The sequence below is a fragment of the Onychostruthus taczanowskii genome, unplaced genomic scaffold (genome assembly GCF_017590055.1).
Source record: "Onychostruthus taczanowskii isolate IOZ18803 unplaced genomic scaffold, ASM1759005v1 scaffold41, whole genome shotgun sequence".
Taxonomy (NCBI): Eukaryota; Metazoa; Chordata; class Aves; order Passeriformes; family Passeridae; genus Onychostruthus; species Onychostruthus taczanowskii.
Genome location: NW_024501571.1, coordinates 5,384,847 through 5,408,977, shown reverse-complemented (window position 1 = coordinate 5,408,977; position 24,131 = coordinate 5,384,847). Strand labels below are relative to the sequence as shown.

Here is a 24,131-nt window from a genome sequence, read left to right as displayed (position 1 = left end):
ATTATGTTCTGTTCTCAATGTGCAAAGCACAACTGATGGTTGTTATCTCACAGCTTTGGTTGGGGACCACCTGGCACTTGGCTAGACTAACAGCTTTAAAAATCTGTGTACAAATAAGACACAAAGGGTAGAGCTTAAGGCTGAGAACCGTGCCAGGGTCCTCTGTGGCCTTCATTGGGGCAGCTGGAGTCTCCAGAAGGATGAATATTCCAGCTGAGGCTCCTGAACAGCCTGGTCTGGTGGAAGGTGTCCCTGCCCATGGCAGGGAGTTGGAACGAGATGTCTTTAAAGACCCTTCCCATCAAACCATTCAGTGATTCCATGAACACCATCTCAATTTCTGTTCCTTCCTCTGCCAGTTCTGCTAGAGGTGCTTTCATTCTCCTAACACTGGTACATGGCTCTCTGGGAGGGAATGACAGAATACACCTAATGCAGACCTGAGCATGGAAGTCAGCAGCAGTCCGTGCCATCAAACCACTGACAGCTTTTGAGGAGAAAAACCAGAACTTTTGCTCCCTGAACTGATGGGGGATACAAGTTTCACGCTTTTCTGGCCAGCATGCTGGCTGCTCTCTGCAAACAGTGGCTGCTGCTTCTTCCTCCCATTGTGTCTGGGGTCGAGCTGTCTGAGTGGCTGCATGCTCAGGCTAAGAATAGTGCAGACGCCAGGGTTTTGGCTCTGTATCCTGAATGTTGGCTTCTTTCCTGCCTGGGGCTTGGAAAGAGCCTGGGAAAGGGCGTGTCCTGCAAAATAGGTTGAGATGTGTTATTGGAGACTGTACTGCTGAAAATAACACAGAGGTTGGGCAGGGGAAGAGCTTCTGTTTCCTCCCTGGTACAGTAGCTCCGAGTTCTTTTTGGCACAGGTCAGAAATAAAGTCCTGACCCTCTTGCTAGTGGGATGTGGCCCTGGAGATGGGGTTTATGGCAGTCACTTTAGTCCCCTCTTAAATGCAGGTAGCAGTGTCACCAGTTTGGGGCATTTCAGACTTTATTGTTGATGGACCTTTCACAATTTAGGTGTATTAATACATCTATAAGTGCTTCTCATATCAGGTTCATTTTTCAGTATCCGTCCCCCAGGCCTGCTGCTGAGCTCAGAGGGGTCAGGCTTGAATCCCTGTAAATCAAATCCCAAAAGTTCTGTCTGTTGAGTCAACACCTCCCTCCCAAACCTCAGCTTCAGGCTCCTGTGGTTGGTTGCAGTAAGATTTGTCAGGGAGGTGGTCTGGCTCTCAGCCAAGCATGTCTAACCATATCCTAGGGAGATAAGTTTCCCCCTGTAATTTTGTAGAAACCTGACTTGGTAGCCTGTTTTGCTGATCAGCAGCTGGTTGATGCTGCAGCTAATTCTGCTTAAATCAGGGGGTTTATTTTATACCTGTGCTGGTGCACAAATCTGCAGCAGATGTGCCTGAATGCAGTGTGGGGTCAATGAGGATGCAGGGAGGGTGTTCCAGTGTGGGTGAGGAACAGCACAAGGGAATAGGGCTGCTGTTGCTACTGTCCTTGTCTTAATCAATCATTAGAATCAGAGAATTTGTTTAAAAGCAGAAGTAGGCTGTGGGACATTGACTGTGACAAGCTCTGGTAACTTCACAGCTCTTGTCTTTGTGTAGGGCAGCAAAGCTGTCTGTCCCTTTCCTGATGCATCAAGAGAACAGCATAAGGAATATTAACCTCTATATTGCCCTGGAAAAAGAGTGAGGACAGCTGTCATTGTGCTTTTATCTTTTAGCTTTCTGGCTGTTTCCAGATCTATGTTGACAGACTCCAGCAATTTTTTTTTCTTTTAACTTTTCACAGGTTCTCATTCAGACCTCAGCTCCCACCCAGCCTGGTGGCTCTGAGGGGATTTCAAGCATGTATAATCTTTTTTGTCCTTGACTGAAGAGGAAGGGCTGGGAAGTATTTTGTTTCCTGCCCTACCCTCTCTCTGCTGTGGTCGGGATCTCTCAAATTGTCACCCATCTTCCTTCCCTTTTGGTTCAGCTTCACAGCTTTTTGTCTGCAGCAGCTGGAGCCAAGCAGGGGCAGAGTGGGAGCTTGTGAGGGCAGACCCTGCAGAAGGCAGGCACATCCCAGTGCTGCTCTGCTCGTGTTCAGTGGGACAGACCTGGGTCCCCTTCTCCTGGCTCTTAAAAATCTCAGAGTCAAAAAATGGGTGGGAGCTTAGAGATTATCCAGCTCCACCTCCTGCCATGGCAGGGACACCTTCCACCATCCCAGGTTGCTCCAAGCCCTGTCCAGCCTGGCCAGGGATCCAGGGGCAGCCCCAGCTTCTCTGGGCATCCTGTGCCAGGGTCTCCTCACCCTCACAGGGAAGAATTCCTTCCAAAGATGTGCAGTAACATTGCTTCCTTGCACAAGGCAGTTTGCTTTGCACATGGACTCAGCTGAGAAGGGAAGCAGCATTAAAATGTTCAATACTGTGGTTGGGAAGACAAATTCCTGGTGCCTTCTGATATAGACCAGCTACATTCCAGTCTCATTTTCAGCCTAATTGAATGGGGGTTCTCTTCCATCTTGTGCAACTCTGTGTGCAGTAAACTGCATTTTTGATTTGTTTCAGGTGTTTTTATGGAGTTTAATTTGGTCGTAGATGCTAGAACTCAAATACCACATTTTCTTTTCCTTGATGCATGCATAACTTCTCTTAAAGTAAATATTAAGGATGCACTGGTCTGTCTGAGCCAGGGTAGCAAACCCATCTACAGCTGGTGGAAAACTGAGTGGACTGCAGTGATTGGAAACACATTTTGAGAAGAACAGAGGAGATTTTAGCCTTTCTCCAGCTTGATCCAGCTGAGCCTGTGCCTGTGCATGCCATGGCTTGGCTCTCTGTAGCATTTGGAAGAGGGGAGGGAAGCTTTGCAGTTGCTGCTCAGTCTCCAGAGCTCTGCTGTGCTCACTGAGCACAAAGTGCTGCTTCATGGAGGGCTCCATCATCTCCTGGAGTCTTCAGAGATGTGGTGCTGCTCCTGTGAATTTAACATCCACCCCCAACCCTGGGTCACAGCTACCAAACAACTCTGCTCCCTGTTTAAGCTCTGGTAATCTTGGCTGGATTTCTGGTTTAATTTGGAGACAGCCTGCTGCAGCTCTGCACAGTAAATGCCCTATTAAGCAGTTAATTATTTCTCTATAATACTAGCTTTTATCTTTAATACAACAGTTTTACTGTCTCTGATAATTACACAGTCTCAGATAACTCTCTTAAATCTAATGAGGCATGACAAGCTGTGTTCAACAAGGCACCACACCATTAACTTCTTACCTCTTACTTGTCATCTTATCACGCTGAATTACTGCGTTTCTAGCCTGAGTGGCTGGGGATACATAACATGTCACTTCTCATTAAGAAAATAATCAAAATCACCCCTGGTGCTCCTGTGGTTGGGCTAGTGGTCAGCTGGCTGGCCTGGTGGCCTGAAGACCCCTCCAGCAGCTTCTCTTTGCCCCCAGGAGCTGAGGGTTGCTTTAAACACTTCTGGGCTCTTGGTTGGTCCATGGCTCTGATGCTTGTGGGTAGGTGAAATGAAATTGGCTTTTGAAGGGCATCAGTGATGATAGATCTTGTCTGAGCTGATGGAAGTCATTGCTGCAGGAATATCTCGTGGTGGGATTCAGCTGGATGAGGGAAACTGGTGGTATTTTCTGGACAGGGGTAGGACAAGCTGCTGCAGCAGTGGCTGGTGTGACTTGACTGGTGTTTTGTTACTCATCACTGGCAATGATGGATCAGGGCGTAGCAGTGCTGGTTTCCTGTGGATTTGAGACTGGCACCAAATCCTGCATGTGCCTGACTAAATCCTGGGATCAGGGGAGATCACAGGGTTGGAGAATGGTTTGGGTTGGAAGGGGCCTTACAGACTATCTTGTTCCACCCCCTGCCATGGGCAGGGGCACTTCCCACTGTCCCAGGTTGCTCCAAGCCCTGTCCAGCCTGGCCTGGGACACTTCCAGGGAACCGGGGGCAGCCACAGCTTCTCTGGGCACCCTGTGCCAGGGCCTGCCCATCCTCACAGTAAAGAATTTCTCCCCAGTCTCCCACCTAAATATCTCTTCTTTTAGTAGTAAAAAGTTCCTCATTGTCCTTTCACCCTTGTCTTTTCATCTCTTGCCCTGTCACCTTGCCAGTAAAAGCAGCACAAAGCTGCACTTTTGAAATGTCAAGGCTCCTGTCAGGGAAGTCCCTGCATCCTTCCATGTTGGATCAGGAAGGCATTTCCCAGGGGAAGGAGCCCAGGCTGCCCTTTGGGAGCAGCCTGAGTGCTCAAACACAGCTGGAGAGAGCAGAGCAGTTACCTGACCTTGTGTGCTTTGAGCAATGAAGAGTTCCTTTGCTGTCACTGTAATTCCAGGTTGCCTGGAAGGATTATTAGGGCTGGCAGGTAGTGATGACCCCTCCCTCAGCATTCCCTAGGTCCCATGGCACGGGAATGCTGTTGCTGAGGGGTGCCAGGAGCACACACTTCTCTCCAAGCACCTCTCCTGTCCATCCTGTTGACCCCTGGGTGCAGGCCTTGCCTCTGGTGGGTTTGCTCCAGGCCACAGAGCAGAAAAATGGAATAATTGTGGCTGGAAAAGCCATCCAGAATCATCAATCCCACCCATTAACCCAGCACTGCCCAGCCCAACCCTGACCCGTGTCCCTAAACACAACATCTGTGTCTTCTGGGCACTTCCAGGGACAGTGATTCCACCAGTGCCCTGGGGAGGTCCTTTGGCTTTGCTCAGCTTGAAACTTGCAAATGCTGAGGCTCCTGCAGGATTTTTGGGCTGCTTTTGCAGAGCAGGCTGCACACATGGAGGGTTCATGTGGGTGATGGAACCTCTCTGATTCTCTTTGCAGTAAAACGATTTAAGGAGCCAAAGGCAGAGCGGCGTCCCTGGAGGATATGGTGAGATTTTCTAATTTGAAACTTGAAAAAACTGTGTTTGTAATATTTTTTTCCCTCTTACACTAACTATCTTCTAGGCCCCCTGTGTGTCCTGTATGACATTTAATTGTTAAATGAAATGTGCTGCTGCTTCCCAAGGAAACCTCCATAAAGTATCTGGTGTTCCCTAGAAATAAAAGTCCCTGCATAACTCCTTCAGAAAATCTTGGTTTTTCCCCCAGGTTTTATGATACCTCCAAGCAAGCCATAGGTGCCCTCTTCATCCACTTTGCCAATGTTTTTCTGTCTGATCTCACTGAGGAGGACCCTTGCTCTCTGTAAGTACACAAGGCTCTTGCCTTAATGCCCTACATCTGTCAGAGGGAGAATTGTGTCATGAACAGTGGAAATGGATCCATTTGAAGCACTGCATGGGGATAAACCCTGCTGTGCTTGTTTTTGTGGTCTCTGTTGTCTTCTTTGCTGGTCCTGTTTGGGGGATTTCTGAACCAAACTTCAGACTAAACGTAGAAATGCCACCTTTACTTCAGACACTTTGCAGATAAAAATTTAGTCTCAGCATTAACCTCATCTCATTTTGAGAAACTCCTTTAGGCTTCAAAATGCTCCTTAAAACCTTCTGGCCCATCTCCTTTTTTTATATTCAAGTTCTGCACCTTGATATGTTTCTTTAAGCAGACTCGAGTTTGGCTGGGGCTGTGCATAACCTCTCAGATGATGTATTGTTGTTTTTTTTTAAACAGACAGTGTTTTAAAATAAACCCTTTCATGCTTACGCTGTGCCCTTTGGGTGTGTTGTTTATTTTTGATGTGTGTTTTATGTTTCCCTGCACTGCCTGACTTGTCATCCTGAAGCAGCTTAAAACCCTCCAGCCCTGTCCTTGGGCTTTGAGGCTCACACTCCGTGTCCTGCCCAGGATAAACCACCAGAGCTCCATGTTTGTATGGAATGCTCTGATTTTCAGCAGCTGGAAGCTGTAAAAAGCCACTCTGAGTTTTTGGATGTAGAAAAACTTAATGTTATGCTTTCAAAGTGGATATCAAAAGCAGATTGTTGTTTTCAGTTTCTTGGTTCAGAGGCAGCATCGAGTTCTGGAAAAGGAAATGTTCAGTGCTGTAGCCTTGTGCTTGGCATTTTCTTCCTCCTGTAGAAATCTGGCAGAAAATATTTCAATAATGGAAAACTGCATGAAAAAATCACATTAATCTATGTGATTTTTTTTTTCTTTTCTTTTTGGAGTTCATTAAAATTCCAAGCCCTGGATTAGAGCTTGGACCCTGCAATCCCCAGAAGGTCCCTGCAGGTTTCCTGCCTCTGGCACTCTGCCCAGTGACACTTCAACTTCCAGAGCTGCAGAACTCAAATCCACTGAGCCAAAATCTCCTGGCAGGGATGGAATCAGCTCCTGGCTCTGCAGTGGGACCTGAACTGGAGCTTTTTGGGACCTCGGGGTTCTTGCTGCTGAGCCAGGGCCCATCACCTGTCCCAAAACCTGCCTCTCAGTCTGTGTTTCTGTTTTTGGAGCCTCTTGCAGCTGCTCAGAAAAATGGACTTTATGCCTCTTCTGCTGCCCAGTTTGTAGAGCAGCTGTGGTGCCCAAAAAGCTGCCATTTCCTCACGTGAAATTCCGGGAACAGTTTGGTTTTGTTTCCTCTGAAACTTGAGATTTCATTTTTTCTTTATTAGGAAAAAAAGATACTGCAAATGGAAAGTTTCCTTTTTTTTTGCGGGGGGGGGGGGGGGGGGGGGTGAGGTAGTGTAACTTTTAAGAAGTATTTATTGCTGTATGAATAAACGAGCAGTGCCAGAGAGTTGGTGGAGCCTGTCCCTTCTCTCCTGAAGAAGCTTTTAAACTAAGAAATTTCTGGTAAGGCTTAGGAAAGTTTGGATTGTTAAGCAGGTGTTTTTAAATTCATTTCCATTATGAAATTAAAGATTTTAAGTGATACTTAAGAACACTGAAGCTGACACCTGAATTTTCCTCTGCTCTTAGCTACCTTATTAATTTCATCCTGGATGCCACGCTGGGGATGCTGCTGATCTGGCTGGGTGTGAAAGTTGTCTCCTGGATCGTGCAGCACAAGAAATACACATACCTGGTCTTTGGGGAGTATGGTAGGTGCCACCTGCTCTGCCCAGAGGGGGTTGGTGTGCTCCCAGCTGGGAATGGGGGCAAAAAATGGCAGGAGCTCCAGTCTGGGGCTGAAATGGGAGCAGCTGTTATCCCTTCTTCAGGGAGCTCATGAGGGTGAGTTAAATGCTGGAACCACTGGAGTGTGGCAGGTGAGGAAAAGCTGAACATTTCCTTGGATGTAGAATATACCTCAGGACATTGGTGTGGTAAATTGAGTTGTGTAGGGTTCTTTTTTTGGGGTTTTTCTGTGGGTTTTTACCTATCATCCCCATTCAGAGTATGGAGTTTTTCTTGTATTTGCCTTGAGCTGTAGGGATCAGCCAGGGCACAGTGTGACCCCAAAAGTTGAGTTCTCAAGTGTGGCCTCTTTTTCTTTAAATTCCTGCCTTGAGATGGAGAAAACGTTTCCAAAAAGCTGCTCTCAGCCAGCCCCACTAGAGGGTAGCAGCTCCCTTCCAAAAGAGCAGAGCCAGCTTGCTGGAAAGGAAAAAAATTAATGCTTTGCCTATTTTACATTAGATCTAATGTACAGATGGATTCTGTCCTATTTCAGAAAATACATCTTATTCATAAAAATTGCAGTCTTGCCATTAAGATGTTAATCATGAAGTCTTTTCTGAAGTTAGTCTGACTTTTTTGTGTTTTTAGTAGCTGGTCTGGCATCTGATCTGGTGAAACTTGGGCTCAAGTGGGATTCATTTGGAGACCCCAGTGCCTTGTGAATTTACTCAGGCTGTGCAGATGGGTCGTGGCAGAGGGTGAAGGGCCTGGCTGGGTTTGTGAGGCAGCAGAAGCACATACACACTGGGAATGAGATGAGGTGGGCAGGGCTGGCTCCCCTCAGACCTGAGAGGGGCTTTCAAGGCTGATCTCCAGAGCAGTTTCAGCATCCTGACAGCAGGCATTTGGTGGGGACAATACCTTTTGTATTTTCCCTTATAGGTCCTCTTTTATAATGGATCAGTCAGTCAGATGAGACAGCAGAAGAATGCAGATATTCTTAGTTCAGGAACTGGGAGTTTTTCCCCTTTGGAGCAAGAAGGACTGGAAGCCCAAGCACCTCAGGACACAGCCTCAGCTTCGTGCGCCACGTCTGCAGATGAGCAGAAGCAAAAAACATGAAAAGTCTGTTGGCAGAGCAGGGATGAACTTCTGTTGAGCTGTAGCTGGCCCCTCATTAGGGCTGGCTTGGACCACAGAAACAGCTCACTCCTTTGAGAAAATCTTGCTTTCGTTAGTAAAAAACAAGTTTGTGCTGTTGGTTGAATTTGGTTCTTGGATTGGGGGTTAAATACTCATCCGTCAAGTACAGTTTTTGGTGCAGGTCTCTGGCCAGTGACCCCAGTGGAAAATACAGGTGGGAGCCAAGTGACATGTCCAAGGCAATCCTGTGGCAGGGCTGGGGAAGGAAAACACTCCTGCCCTCATCTCTGGTGTTAAGTAACTTCCAAAACAGTTGGGAAGACGCTTGTAAACTTTGTACAGTTTGATGCAGGCTCCAGGAATATGATTCATTTTCTGGGCTAATTGCTCTACCAGACTTTTGCTCCTCAGGAGAATTGAGGGAAGTAACATAAATCCTGCAGAGGAGAAAGCCAGGGGAGCACCAAATCCATGTTGCAAACAGCAGTCAGTGCCATTGCTGCAGCCATCAGAACAGAAGTGTTGTAAGGTTTTGTCCAGTAGAACCAGTACCTATCTTCCTGCATCAGCTTGGAGGGGAAAAAAAAAAATAAATCTGTCACAGCTGTGTGCTTCCAGCAGCCCTGCAGCTGATGCAAAGCACTGCAGTTGTCCTTTGGTGTGGGCTGCAGCAGTTCCTCCTGCTCTCTGGTTTCTCCTCCTGCCTCCACAGCCCTGGCTGGCTCCCCCTGTGCAGCTGCATTAATGGGGAAGTAAAGTAAAGGGGAGGGAAAGCACTTAAATCTATGCTGCTATTTTAAGCATCCAGCTGTCCAGAACTGTTTAGAAAAATCAATTATTTCCATATATCCAAAAACCCAGGAACAGGCATTCTGAGATCAGCCTCTCTTGTGCCTGAGCTCATGGCCAAACATTGCTGCAGCCAGGAATGACCTGTTTTACAGCTAGTGGGGAATCAAAGGCTCCTGTTTGCTTATGTTCCTCCATCTTTTGCCCAAAAGCTCTTGATTACTCTCTGAACTGCCTCTAAGCACGGGAAACTGCATTTTGGAATGTGCTGTCTCTTCTCAGGATGCCTGGCTCCTAAGATCAAAGACTGGGGAAGTGTTTTCTTGGCACAGGTGGGCTTTGGGGAGTGAGGGTTGCCTTACACCTGCTCAGAGCTAACAAGCTCCTACCCCTGGAGGTGTTGAAGGCCAGGTTGGATGGGACCCTGAGAAGCTCCTATGGCAGGGGGTTTAGAATTAGGTGATCTTTTTAATGTCCATTCCAACCCAAACCATTCTGTGGTGATTCTGTGAAATTCCACAAACACACCATTGCTGTAGCAGGTCATAGGAACTGTCCCTGCAGGGAACCATCACAGGGAGGAGAGCAAGGCAGAGCTAAAGTTTCAAAAGATGTGGGAGATGGATACCCAAGTTCTTGGAGGTGCTGTTGGGCTGGGACAGGCTGAGCAGGGGATGTGCTGGCTCACACAGTCAAGGTGTGCAGATCAAGCCTGACTGAACTTCGTGCCTCATCTCCAAACTGGTCCAGCTCTCTTCTCCCTCCCCATGGCACTGAGCAGCTCCCTGGAGAGCACCTTACTATGGCTGCAGTGCCCTGACATTTTAATTGTGTTCAGTAATTCTCCAGGATTACTTCAGAAATACCCCAGTATTTGTTTTAAGTAAGTAAATGTGATGAATTTGCATTGAGAGAGAGATTTCCTGCAATGTGCAAGTAAATTTTTCTAGAGGAGCATTAAGAAATGAGGGGGAGGAAGAGTGTTCTCAGTGGAAAATGTCCCTCTGGATGCCCATCTGGATGTTGACTTGTAGCTGTGGTCACTGGCTGTCTAAGCCTGATGCTTTGTGCTCGTTCAGTGTCTGGAAATGGAAAGGCATCTTGCTTGGAGGCCTTCAAAGTCTGTTTAGTGGCCTGTTGAACTCTGCTGGTCAAATTTAGTTCTAAGAGAACATGCTCTGTGCCAGCTGCTGAGTTTAACTGAGGACCTGTGTAGGCTGCTTTTGGCCCCGTGGTGATGCTGTACAGAATTTCCATAACAAATATTCCCACATCCTGGAGCAGTCAAGGGAGCTGGCTGCTAATGCTTGAGGAAATACTGCTGGAAATAGCTCTAACCTGAGGGGCCATCCTGTCCTCAGCCTGCTGGGATTTTCCACCCCTAGGGCCAGGGGAGAAAAGTGAGGAGAGGGCTGAAGGTCCTGCTCAGGGACTGTCTGGTTGGGTCCCTTGCTCTGAGCAAGGATGCAGCCTCTGAATTTGGATGACAGCAACACTGTTCCCTGCAGTTTGAATATCCACAGGGACCAAAGATCCAGAGCAGTGGCACTGCACACTGGGGATAGATTCCAGCTGTGCACTCACTTTTCTCTGGTTCAGCAGTGTGACAGGTTGTCCAGGGGAACTGGGAATGCCCCATCCCTGGAAGTGATCAAGGCCAGGTTGGGTGGGTTTTGAGCAACCTGGTCTAGTGGGAGGTGTCCCTGCTCGTGGGGTCCCTTCCAACCCACACCATTCTATGAGTCAGTCATTTTAGTTCAGATGCAGAAAATGCCAGAGAGGGTCTGGAGTGTTCACTAGCCTCATCCAGCTGCTCTGATGCATCACATTCCCATCTCTAAAAACCTGGTGTTGCCCTCCAATTGAGCGCTACCCTCTCTACTTGGCACTGGTAATTAGATCCCTTGGTTTTGGAGGTACCATTTAAATATCTCCTAAGAAGTTTTTATTGACTTTTTCTACCCCCACCTTGTCACCCAGTACTACTTCCATTGCTTTCAAACACTTGCCTTTCCTCAAACCCCCTGAACCCTCCACTTTGGCTGTGATTGAGCTTTTTTCCTACCTGCTCTGTGCACAGCAGTCCCCAGAAGGCTGTAAATAAAGCTGTCTGGCAGTAACATGTGGGCTGTGCTGACAGCTTGGTGCATTAGGCAGCCTGGATTAAAACTAATCCTGTTGTGTGGTAACAGCTCAAATACCTCAGGCTCTGCTGCTCTGGCTCCCCAGCACTTGGGCTCCCACACACCACTGGGGGATGAGACACATTTGTGTGAGGTTGCCACGGCCTCCAGTGGTTCTTGGGCTGCTCCAAGGAAGTTTTGCAGGTGGTGGGGAGCACTAGGAATGCTGCTGGAGGAGAGCAGTCATAATTCAGTGGGTGCATCCTTTGGGGTGGAAGATCTGAATTTCTGTGAGGATGGGAGATGGCTGCAGGAAGGTTTTAGCAGAGGCTGTTCTCTAAGCTAGAGGGAGAGGTTTGTGTTAGACTCCATGTGCAGAGCTGAGATGTGTCCATATAGGACACGAGACAACACAACGCAGATGCGCTGCTGCTCTCAAGGCAGGAAAAAGGGAAGTTTATTTTCTGACTCCCAACACTTACAGATTTCCAAAGGTGACAGTGAATTGGAGGGTGAAAGTGCCACCTCTCCAATGACACTGGACAAACCAACAGTTCATCAAATTTCTCCTCTTCCATAAAAGAATACGAAATAATAAGTTGCTTACATAGAGTGCATGAGAAAGTTTGCTACAAGAATGCAGACATCAGAAGGTTTAGAAAATCTTAAAAAATCAGGGTGACAGAGATGTCCTGGGTTACCTCCCAGCTAGAACCAGGGACAAGAAACTGAAGGGTTCAGAGGGACTATTATACATTTAATCACCCAGCAGGTGTGATGTGGAGGCTGCAGAGGTCATTCAGATCAGTTCCCCACCCTGCTGTGTTCAGAGTTTTCCTTTCCTTGTAGGAAAGAGGAGGACATCTATTTTATTCTATTTTTTTTTAGCTTCCAGGTAGCAGATTAGTTTTTTGCTGGCTGGCGGCATGGTGTGGCTGAGAGTCTTGTGGGTTCTCCTCGAGATTTATGTATAGAAACACTTCCTGTAAGAAGAATCCTTTCCCACCCACAGAGCAGGGCAGCTCTTGATCCACCAAAGACATCAGGCTGAGGCTGAGGATGCCTCTGACCAGCTTTCTGTAGGAAAGCAGCACTTAATGAGCTTAGCTCCAGTCTTCCAGCCTTTCCCTACTGTGGAAGGAGATGGGGCAAATCTGTCACATGGGCTGGTCTAGGGACCACAGCAAAAGCTTCCCTGATGAGGTTCCAGAAGATGTTGACTTGAACATTCCTGGTGTTGGTCAGAGTCAGGTGAATCAGTGGTGATAGGTGGTGGATTAGTGAGTGATGGACACTGGAGTGGATCAGTGGTCCTTGGATGGCTCCACACCTGCTGAGGTGAGAAGCAGACAGCTGCATTCCTTGGTGAAGTGGAAATGAGCTGCTCTCTTAAGTCACCTTTGCAGCCCTTAAGGCCGTGCTGCTGTTTTGTTTTCACCTTTGTCTTGAATCGTTTTGGTACAGAGCAGCCTCCTGTCCTTGGGAGATCAGGATGCAGTAAAAAACCCAGTAAATAAATAATAACAGTAAATAAATCTTCCTGCTGGATGTGAAAGTCTTGAATACCCAGGCAAGTCCGTGCCTAGGGTGGGTTTAGAAGCAGGTTGTCTTTCCCAGAGTCTGTGTGAGGTTGCCACAGGCTCCAGTGGTTCTTGGGCTGTTCCAAGGAAGTTTTGCTGGTGGTGGGGAGCATTAGGAATGCTGCTGGAGGAGAGCAGTCAAAATTCAGTGGGTGCATTCTTTGGGGTGAAGGAGAACATTAATTTCTCCTTTCTCTTCTTTGGCCTGGTGAGCCAAAACCTGCCTGAAGCTGTGCAGTGCACAGAGTGCAGAGCAAAGAGCCATGGTTGTGGTGGGGAATGACAGTGACCTGTCTCTGCAAGGGGGCAGGTATTTGGGAGAGATCTCAGACCTCCTGCTGCTTTTTGGGCAAGCTGAGATGACAGAGGGAAGTGCTGTCACAAAGAGTCCTGTCCCTCCACGGGGGACAGAGCACAGCTGACAACACAGAGCAGAAGGGAAAGAGTTCAAATGCAGGAAGGACACAACGGCTGTGTTTGTTTTCCTGATTTGTTTGTTCTCCGAGCTCTGATGGGTGGTGATAATGTGGAGGTTTCTGGGAGAATTGGTTTCTTTTGGGGTACGGGGCAAAAAGCTTCACTAGACCCAACGTGTGTGCCAAAGGCAGCCAGGCAACCTAATCTATTGGGAGAGGCTTTTAGGAGGATCAAAGGCTCTCTGACACCAGCCTGTGGCTGACAGCTGCCTCTAACACTGCTCCCATCTTCTCACAGACCACCCATTAAGCTGTTGCCTGCCAGAGAGCAGAGATTCTTCTCTCCAAAATCTCCACAGGCTCTGCTGGGTGTGCTTCCACATAACCTTCCTGGCTCCCTCTTCCTGCCTTCCCTCCATGCAGTTCCTGCTGGTTTGGCTCTCTCTGCTTGCTCTCCTCATCCCTGCAACCTCAGCTTTCCTTCTTCCCTCTCCTCTTCTTTCCTTCCTTCTCAGTTATGTCTTGAGCAATTAAGAAATTGGGGATCCTACCTTGGACACTACCAGGATGTAGTGTTAGCTGTAGCTTTGCAACGAGGCAGGTATTCTGGTATGTTGCTAATAAATGACAGAATAAGGACAAATGTACCTAAAAACCTGTTTTGCACTTGCTGGGAAGCTGATCCCCACAGAGCTGGGGCTTGGTTGGATCCCGCTCTTAGCAAATCCCAGCATGTGCTGCTGGTTTTTGTGGCCAGAGGATTTTATTGGTGTGGATAAATGTGCCTTTGCTGAGTGCTGGTGTTGTCTCCCTCTGCCACATCTCAACAGAATTGTGGGGAAAAGTGGACAAAAGTGTAGCAAGGCTCCCAGCGTGCTGCTGTCTGACCACATCGAGTGTTGGCATCTCTCAGTGCTCCTTTGCACGGATGGAATCCCAAATCCCGGGCAGATTATGCTGGGAACAAGTGTTGCCAGGGGTTATCTTTGTCTTTAAGTGGTAAGAGGAAATGCTGCAGCTTTCCTGAGCCAGATACAGTAGCTCAGTTTTGCAGAGCTGAGATATTCTGGTGAGCCAGGGGAGGTGATACCAGCTGGCACGGTGCTCACACAGGGCTGAAGCAAGCACATGTAATAGATACAGAACCATCCTTGTTGTTAACAATACAAATATGATTTTCCTTATTTCTTGGTGAGTGCCCCGTTGGAAACATTCATATTTAATTAGCATTGATTCTTTTTGAGTGAATTGCTTTAAAACCTGGGGTGATGGAGCCACTGTCCCTTGCTCAGACAATATCACATAACCAGCCCTTCACTTCATCAGCACAATGAAATAATTATTTTCAGGCCTGATAAATTACACTGCTTGGAATGAAAACGGTTACTTGAAATTTTCAAACTGTTTCTGGTAACTGTGTGGGTAAGGCTTGGCAGGGAGCACATTGCATATTATATTTTTAATGATCTACTTGCATTTACTTTATTTTATAGAAGAGTGAGCAGCTACTGACTGGTCCTTGTAGAGAAGAGAGTCAGTATCAAGCATGAGGCAACTTTTCTGCAAGGCTGTTTCCTCCTGTCCTGTGTCCCAGATTTAATATTCTGTTTTTCCAGGTGACCCTCCACAAGCTGCTGCCTGGATTGGCCAGTGTATCCTCTACTTGCTGATAATGGTTTTTGAGAAGACTGTGATTAGCCTTGTCCTGCTTATCCCTGGTTGGACAAAGGTAAGCAGTATTTTTCTAGCTGTAGCTGTTGTGGTTTCTTTTTTGCTTTGCCTGATTCATGGCTCCCATTATTGAAGGCCTTTAATCTTCACACTTATTGACATCACTCTGTAATCATTAGCTATTACTTAAATTTTGGGAAACATGACTTTCATAATGGTTTGGCTTCTGGTGTATTCTCTTGCTAGTCAAAAGCTAATGGAATAAGATGATGGTTTAATTTTCTTCCCCATTCTTGGAAGGCTAAAATGGGCTGGGCTGGCAGCTGAGCTCCTTCAGTTCTGCCAGAGGATTTCTGTGTTATTCTGTCAAGTCAGTCCGTGTTGGTCTTTCATGATCCTGTGCTTAAACTGAGGGATTAGAGATTAATTTGGGAAGTGCTATATGAGTAGTGTGTTGTCTTTTCCTGCTCAGCTGCTTCTGTATGCCAGCAATGTTAATTGTGTTGATCCGAAGTTTATTTTTTAAAAAAATAAAAATAATAACCTGTGGGGCTTTTAGCCACTTACCTGTTGGCAGGTAGGTGTGATGGGTGTAAAAACCTAATTCTGAGAGTCAGGGGTAACTCCAGCTTGGAGTCCTCTTTCAGCAGGCTCTGAGGTACCAGACACTGGGTGTAACTGAGGAGTTATCCCCAGCAGTCTGGGAGCACTTACCCCTTCAAGGGTTGTCCTTCAAACCCAGTAGCCTACAGTGCTCACACTTGGATGTGAATTCTCCAGCAGCACCAATCCAGATCCAGAGAAGCTTCTGGATTCCTCTCCATGATTGCAGTTCATGGCTGGTGTCCTTGTTCTGCAGATGAGCTCCAGGGAGCCAAGGGAAGTCCCACCAGTTGTTGTCATGGATAGTTACACTGAAAGACTTGTTTCTGTACAAAATCATGTGTTTGGCAGCTGGGCTAAGGGAATATCCTGTGTAAACTTTTAAGGGCTGGGTTGAAACACAGGCTGGAGAGCTCTGGCTGCTCATGTAAGAGGACAAGCAGTTTTCATCAAAGATCTTGCAACAGAGCTGTTCAAATAATGCTAAAGTGTTCTAAATAATGTTAAGTGTTCTAAATATTTTCTCCTCCGCAGCTTCAGCAGATCCTCCTGGGTTACATCCCGAACCCTCAGCTGGAGCTCGTCCTGGTGATGTTTGTTGTGCCTTTCATAGTCAATGTGAGTGGTGCCTCTGCAAGTGCTGGGTGGGCTGGTTTGGAGATTACCAAACTAATCATGGGAGTGCACAGGGACTGGCTGGGGGCAGCCTTGAAGTGCCTGGGACAGGGTGGAGTTGTGAGTAAAGAAATCTGTCAGTCACAAACGTGTCAGTGCCACTGTCTCTGTTCCCAACTCCCTTCCCTTTCTCTGGGCTGCTGTGGGGCTGACTCTTCACCTCTTGGAATAAAGCTGGGTCTCCTTAGGTGAGAGCTCATCTCAACAGCATGGGGATGCCCCAAGCACTTTAAAGTCCTATAGGATGGTATGTGACCTTGCAATCCAGTCATTTGGCTGGATGTCAGATTGTATTACAGCAAGGTGCTCAGGGTTACCCAGAACTGTTCTTCTCAAAACTAGTTTGACAAAACCTCTTGAAAGCTCAGCTCTTTCCTGGTTCCCCTGATTCTGGGTAATCCTTGAGTGCTGCTCAGCTCCTGCTAAGGTGGGTGGTGGGAACAAGGTGTTAACACTCAGATGCTCCCTGGACAAGCAGGGAGTTGAACTCACTTCCAGCTCATTCCATGCACTTTTCAATGGATGCAGCACTGGCAAAGTTGGATTGATCTGCCTCTCTCCACCATCCCAGCCTGGAAAGCAAATCTCACATTGGAAAGCAGATTCTGGTCCTCAAAGAAGTGATTAGGGTCTGGTTCTGGCAGATGAACTTTGGATGGAGCTTGGTTCAGTGGTTATGTTCTGGTGGAAACTCAGCCTATTGTGGTCTTTATTTAATCTGGAAACAATAGGACTTGTGTAAGAAGGGACTTAAGGAATTTGACTCATCCAGTCCCCATGGACACAATTGATGCAGGGCTGATTTAGATATGAGGTTGATCAAGGCTGGATGTCTGGAGGACCCAAGAGGAGAAGAAATATCTGTGATTGAATGACTCCACATTTTGGTCTCTGCAATCTGTTGATGTAACTTCTTTCTTCCCAAGGCCATTATGTTCTGGGTTGTGGACAGCTTGATCATGAGGAAGTACAAGCAGAAGGATGCCCTAGACATCAATGGATCCACAGAAACTCCTCGGGCCAGGAGGACTGAGGAATCTCAGGTAAGACCAGGGAGGCAAACTTCTGTTTCAGACCAAGATGCAAATTTGTGGGATGGTCTGTGTGTTTTACCACAGTCCTGTAACAGAACATCACATTGCCTGGACCTGGGGTGGTGCTTCATGGATGTGGGTGATCACCCTGCAAAGTCAAACTCACTCTAACCATGAACAGTGTGACAGCCCAGGCAGTGTTGCTGAAATACTGCCCTGGATGATGACAGTGTCTTGGGGGGATGAGCTGGCTTCTGCACTGATCTGCGTGTGCAGGCTAAAACTGTCCCTCTGAGCTTTGCTATATTTAATTGTAATTAATTTTGGCTGGGAAGAGCTTACTTTCCTCTCTGTAATTGTTAGCATCCCTTTTAGAGGACAAGGCTTAGCTGGGAATCCTATTTTTGTCAGCATTTGGTATTTTTTTCAACCAGATTATTGTCCCTTAGCTGGAGGAGGCTGTGTTTTGTGTAGTCTGAGCCTGAAAGTTATGGTGGGGGAGGAAATGCTGCAGTTCCAGCAGACTTTGTTCTTCTTAATCATGTGGGGTTTGTTGGGTAGGTGGTGTCTACTTCTCACTGACCTTTGGGCAGAATCCACAGTCTTGGTCCCTGGGAGGAATTCCCTTCCTCCTCCTGGCACCCAGGCCTGGTTTCAGTGTGTTCTTTGTGCTACTGCTGATATCCTGCAGTATCCTGAGTCTCGCTGGTGAGACTTACCAAGATAAGATAATTTCTGGCAATCGCAGCCTGGCTCCTGGAGGAGCTCCTGCTGAGGAATTTAGGATGAACACAAATAGCTCTTGCTCTCTGAGAGTTCTTTCACAAGGAGTAACTCAGCTCTTGTGCTGATAGATGGGATGGCACATCACTGGTGACACTGCAGCGCACACAGAGGTGGAAACGTTTTCACAGTGTGTGCTTGGCAGTCTGCACAGCAGCCAAGGCTGCTGTGTCCCAGGGGTGCAGGGGGGAAGTGGCCACTGCTCGTGCAGTGTCAGAGGAGTCCTGGCTCTGGCAGGGAGGGCAGGCAGGTGGGAGCAGCTGTTGAGACAAGGGGGTCACTCCTGCTGGTCCTGCCTCTGGATGAACAGCTCCGGGGAGGTCACTGGTGGTCAAGCCCTGCCCTGCTCACTGGATGTGTTCCTGAAGCCCAAGCCCTGTCAGAATTACCCCAGCTCAGAGGCAGAGCTGAGGAGGTGACATCTCTGTTTGAGACAAGGACCTCCTTTACAGCTTTTGGGACCCAACCTGGCAGCATCCAGGCTCACAGAGGGTGGCTGCTGTGGATGTGCCACAGATGGTGTCACAGGAACTGCTCCTCCATGGAGGTGGAGCTGCACCTCTGCCTTGTTCCACTGGAGCACTGCAAGTGTTTGGTGACTCTAGCTCAGTTTTTGGATAATCTGAAGGAACAATACCTGCTAATTTCCAGATGCTAAGAAAGCCTCTTCTGGCAGGTCAACAGGCTTGGAGTTTCAAGTAGTGGAAACAATTCCCACAATCTGCCACTTTCCGTCAAAGGTTTCTCTCACCTTCCAAGTACCTGACTGCTTTTCTCTGAAGAGTTCAGCAGAAATTCAACAATGTGCAGGTAATCTGTTCATCCTGAAACCCTCTGATCCATCACTGCAGTGGAGCTACCAAGGGGACTGGTGTCTTCTCACACCAGTCTGCAGGGATTGCCTCCTTCATGTTCAGACATGTTCCTGTGCCTCGGGCCTGACAAATATTTTGGGCAGAGAAGGAAGTTTATGAAGAAATACAGAAGTGGGTGACTTGTTTTCCAACTCTTTCTTGGCACTGGGCCTTGAGGAATAGCCTTAAGCTCCTGCTTCAGGTGTCAGCTTCTTAAGCTGTGAACTAAAGATCGTGTTGACTGGCTGAGCCCTACAGCTGGATTGACTGGAATTTAGGCTCAAAAGCAGAAAATGAGCATTTGCTGGGCTTGTTGCTGCTAACCACCTGTTCACATGGGGGAATTTCATGTTTCCCTGCTGCCCAGTGGAGGAGGGAGGGGGGCTGAGGAGTGCAGGGCAGAGCTAATGTGTCCCCCAGGTTTATCAGGATTCATCAGGGCTGTCTCGCTGCAGGCGCCACCAGCTCCCAGCTCACTGCTGACTTGAATTTCAGCCCTCTGCCTATCTCACCAATGGAGTGTCTTTATTTTCACATGAACCAGCAGTCTGTGTTTGGAAAAGGAGGCAGAGAGATAGGAAGGAGAATGGAAAGAGTGGGCTGGAGTTAACCTGTTCCAAGCCCACGCTCTGTGCTTTGTCCAGGGGCAGAAGGAAACCTCAGCTCTGTCCTTGGCTTGGTAGAGCAGCTGGGCAGCCAGAAGAAACCCAGCAGCAGCAATCCTGCTGGATCTGTGCCTGCAGCCAAGGAAGTGGCAGGTCTTGTGGGCTTTAAAGCTGCTTTGGTGAGCCAGAGGATGAGCTCTTGCTGCTTCTTTTACACTGAATCCCTGAAAGGGACAAACTCCCTCTTCTGGTTGGAAGAATTTCACCCTTCTTTCCTTCCATGTCAGTCTTAAGCTTTGTGTTGTTTCAGTCCCCTGCCCTGCCTTGTAAATGTTCACGGAGTAATATTTTTTCCCTCTTATGGGATAGAGAAGGATCTCTTGAATGCCACTTTGCATCCAGTGCTGTTCAGCCAGGGAAATTAATTCATCTGCAAGCCCTTATTTTTGCTTTGTATGTGTCCTGCCCTTGACCTGAGGCTTTTTTCCCTTGCCCTTGTAACTCCCATGAACTTTAGATCTTATCAGTGATTTCTTTGTTTCCTCCACTCAGGAAAACAAGTCAGTTTTAATATGTTTTATTTGATCTTTTTTCAGTTATTATTTTTTTCCCCAGGGAGGTGGATGAGTTTCTGTTCCTTTCCTGAAGGCTTACATTTTTAGACACAACCCTTAAAGCAAAAGTCCACTAACAGTGGTGCTTGTGAGAAAAATTAAGGTGAAATTAGAGGCTACTGTGAGGCTGGAAGGAAAGTTAATATACTGCATGAGGGCCTGCCTTTGGTCAGGATGGAGTTCAGCACCTGCCTAATTCCCTTCATAAGGAACTCTGCATTTATGCATTCATTAGATGAAGATGTTGATGGACACCAATACAGTGCTGCTAACTCATGCTGAAACACTTAGAAAGTCCAAGAGCAAGTTGGATTTGCCTGTTGCTTAGCCGAGAAACAATTTTATTTTTGATTTTTAATTAGCTCAAACTTGTGTTGAGCTGAGGTGTCAGGTCCTTACAGGGAAGATAAATGAAGGTGGACATAGAGGTGCTTCTGGAAGGAAACTGTCCCACCTAACTCATGGCAAATCACACTGTGGAATGTGAGGTGTTTGAGGAGTGCTGAGTGAGACAGCAGCACATTGTCCCAGGACTGGGAAACCATGTCCCAGCTGTGCCACTGTGATCCTGACCTGGATGCATCTGCAGGGAAAGAGCCTTGTCCAAATTGTTTAAAAACTCCCAAATGAGAGTTGGGCTTGCGGATGATGCCTGAGGGTGTGTCTTGTGGCTGTCGTGGCAATGAGCAGCACTGTGAACTCACTGAGCTCTCTCATGGTGCTGCTTCCTGGGGAATTGTGGAAAGGTTACTGGGGGACTGTTGCTCTTCTAGCTTCCTGTAAGTGAGGTGTTGGGACTGGGTTGGACTTGATGATCTTGAAGGTCTCTTCCAACCCAGTCATTCTGTGAAGCTTGTGGTGGGCAGGTAGCAGCCTGGATGGGTCTGGATGCACAGCACCGTGTCACCATCCCTGCTTGGCTGCAAGGGGATTGGAGTTTCCAGCTGAAAGCCACCCAAATCACCAGTTCAACAGGCCCCACAAGCAGTCTGTTGCAGCCTGTCAGAGCTCAGTGAGTTCACAGTGCTGCCTGTGAGTAATTGCACACACATTTCTTCAGGTCCAACAGCATCACAATATTAATGTGATAAACAGGAAATCTTCACGTGAGAGAGATGCAAACCTTCCAGTGTGTGTCCTGAAGCAAAACAAAATAAATTAAAAAATCCTTGAGACCAATGAGGGGGACAAGAGACCTTAATCTGCTCTGCTGCTGTCCTTTGGGTGACTGTGAGGAGAACAGCCCTGGATGGAGGGGTTGGGATGTGAGTGAGGGTGGGTAGCAGGAAATCTTCCCCTGCGGCTCTTCGGCTGCTTTGAAGTCACTGACTCACTGGAGTTGTGTTTTTCCTGTTTAGTAGTTTTGTTGCTGTGGTGACTGGCCCCGTGGTGCTGCCCGAGTGCTGACAAGTGGAGGGCATGTTAATTCACAACTGTGTGTGGAGATATGTGGAGATAGAGATAGGAGTGATTCTCCTGCTCCTGGTTTTGCCCAAGGGATCCTGAGCTCTGGGAATGTTGGGAATGGTCTGTGTGTGAGCACTGGGCTGAAAGTCCATGAACCATCCCTTGACTTGGGTCTTGGAGCTGAAAGGCTGCTGAGTCAGGCACAGGGAGACTTTGTGGTGACAGTGTGGATTCTCTTGGCCAGATGTGGGTATTTGAGGAGATGGGGGTAGGACAGGGTTGAGCGAACAGCCTGGTCTGGAGCACAGCTCTGATGAGGAGCAGCTGAGGGAACTGGGGAGGCAGGAGAAAAGGAGGCTCAGGGGTGACCTTATTCCTCTCTACAGCTCCCTGAAAGGAGGTTGTAGCCTGGTGGAGATCAGTCTCTTCTCCCAGGTAACAAAAACAGGACAAGAGGGAACAGGCCCAAGTTGTACCAGAGGAGGTTTAAATTGGATATTAAAGAAAATTTCTTTACTGAAAAGGTGGTCGAGTACTGGCACAGGCTGCCCAGAGAAATGGTGGAATCACCATCCCTAGATATGTTGAAAAAACATGTAGTTGTGGTGCTCAGGGACATTTAGGTTTACTGGGGAACCTGGCAGTGCTGAGTTAATGGTTGGACTCAGCCTAGGAGGCCTTTTCCAACCTTGAGGATTCAATGACTCTAACCTATCCAGCCATGAATATTATCCATGCACATTGCTGGCTGCCTGGCATTGGGTTTCAGCTCTTCTGCAGGCAGTGCAGCCATCTTCTGGATAAAATCAGGCCTTTTTCCTCTTCCAGAGGATGTGGCTGAAAAATGCCCACACGTGGCTCTGTCTGCATCTTGCAAAAGATCCAGGCTGATGGCAGCCAGTTCAGAGCAGCCCATGGTAGCCTCAGGTGTGGAGTTAACTACTGAGGGTGTAGGGGTTCCTTTGGGTCCTCCAGCAAGAAAAAAATGTGCTTTTTTTACCTCAAACACCAGTGAGAGGTGTCAGTGCTCTGCTTTGGCCCCCACAACTCAGACTGAGCCAGGAGCTGCTGTGCCAGGCAGAAATGAGGTGCTGCCAGGCCAGGACACCCCTCCTGAGCTGGCTCCATGGCTGGAGCTGAGCCTGTAGCCCTGCTTGCCCTTCTGGCTGAGCTGTGGAGGAGACAAGCAGCTGGGGGCCTGGGAAAAGGTCTACATGTGGTACAGCTGTTCCCAAAATATGTGGCCTAATTTTTGTACAGCTCCACTGAGGCTTCAGCCAGGCCTGGACATCCATGTGTGAGTTCTGTCCCATGGGGATCAGAGCCTTCATCAGCCCATTCTGCTCTCAAGGAAGGGCACTGGGACACCAGATTGGTGTGGTGCCTGTGCCCAAATCTCTTTGGCTGTTGTTGGAGAGGTGGTCTAGATGACCTTGAGGCCTTACCCATCTGCCAGAGAGGATTGGATCTGGCAGCAGACCCCTCTAGGAATGCTTGACTCGTTCAGCAAGCAGTATTGAGAAGCTCTGGGACTTTTGACTCCAACAGCATCTGTCTGTTCTCCTTTCTAGGTATTGCTCTCTCCAGACATGGATTTTGATCAGTCTGAAAGCGATCAGGATATTTCAGGACTCTGGGGAACCAACCAGAAGATGAAGCAGCCCAGCTATCAAGTGGTCATCTGACAACAGTGGGACGAGGGAGGTGGAGGAAGGAGCAGCTGTGATCCTTGAGCTGGCCAAGGAAGGGCAGGGTGGGAAACACGGGGTGATCCTTGTGGGTCTACAGAGATCCTTTTGCCTGCCTCACCTTAGACCTATCCTGCAGTTGTCCTGTGGATGCTGTCTGTGCATCCTGTACAGGCTTGAGCAGTATCTGCTTTACCTGTCTACCCCACACGCAGGCACGTTGAGGTTGGGGATACAGGGATGGATTTTCCCTGGCTAGACAACTGGGTGTGACTTTTTTTTTTTTTTTTTCTTTGTCAGGGCTAGAGACTGAAATGTAAATATTGTCTGGTTTTTTAATCGAAAAAGGAAAAAAAAAAAAAAGGCTGTATTCTGTAGTACCTGAACTGTGACACTTTTATATGCACAATGCTCAAAAGAAATGGTTTGCAATATGTATTTAAATGTCTTGAATTGGGAAGCTTGTCCCAGTGGATCAGATTCTTTTTACTGTTTTATAAGGAATCCAATAAATATTTGACCTAAAATTGCTTCATAGGTTAAATGCCTTCATTTGCTTGATGTTCTGCACAACCTTGATGCTGTGAAAGGGAGGAAGGGGAGCTGTTGAAATCTTTCCTCACCAGGTAAGATTGTAGGAGCAGAGCTGCAGGGCTGGTCTGGTGAACCTAAAGATGAAGAGCTTGAGCCACAGAGGTTGATTTGTGTGGTTGAGTTGCAGGAGCTGCTTCAGTGCAAAGCCCTGATCCTGCAGCAGCAGCCTGTGCTGGGCTCCAGAACACACTCAGAGCTGGATCCCAGTCAGCACCTTACAAGGGAGTGTTTACTGGAAGCTGACAGCTCGCCTTTTACTCAGTTTAAAATAAACAACTGAAATCTCTGCAGGATCTGATTCAAACTGTGTCTGAAGCCCCATTAGCTAGCCCTCTTTTGGGGGTAGGGAAGGATCTGGGGTGGTACAGCTGCTGGAAAAGACCCTGGTTCACCCCAGGACTGGCACTTTCTCCTCCAAGTGTGAAGTGCAGGGCTTTGCCCTGTTTGCTTTCCTCTTAGCAAGCTGTATTTGTTTATAAACACAAAAATGCAAAACACTTTGCAGCTGTC

The 24,131-nt window shown here is 47.8% G+C and overlaps 1 protein-coding gene across 1 annotated transcript in view; it reads left to right on the top strand.

The window, feature by feature from the left end:
• Positions 1-23,520, top strand: part of LOC121340569 (store-operated calcium entry regulator STIMATE-like) — a 29,582-nt gene extending 6,062 nt beyond the window's left edge. The window contains exons 2-8 of the mRNA XM_041413406.1: positions 4,859-4,907; positions 5,129-5,224; positions 6,902-7,023; positions 14,710-14,822; positions 15,902-15,985; positions 16,969-17,085; positions 22,911-23,520. Coding sequence (XP_041269340.1) covers positions 4,859-4,907; positions 5,129-5,224; positions 6,902-7,023; positions 14,710-14,822; positions 15,902-15,985; positions 16,969-17,085; positions 22,911-23,024 — 695 coding nt within the window. The 3' untranslated portion in view covers positions 23,025-23,520. The remainder of the gene's footprint in view (positions 1-4,858; positions 4,908-5,128; positions 5,225-6,901; positions 7,024-14,709; positions 14,823-15,901; positions 15,986-16,968; positions 17,086-22,910) is intronic.
• Positions 23,521-24,131: the final 611 nt, after the last annotated feature.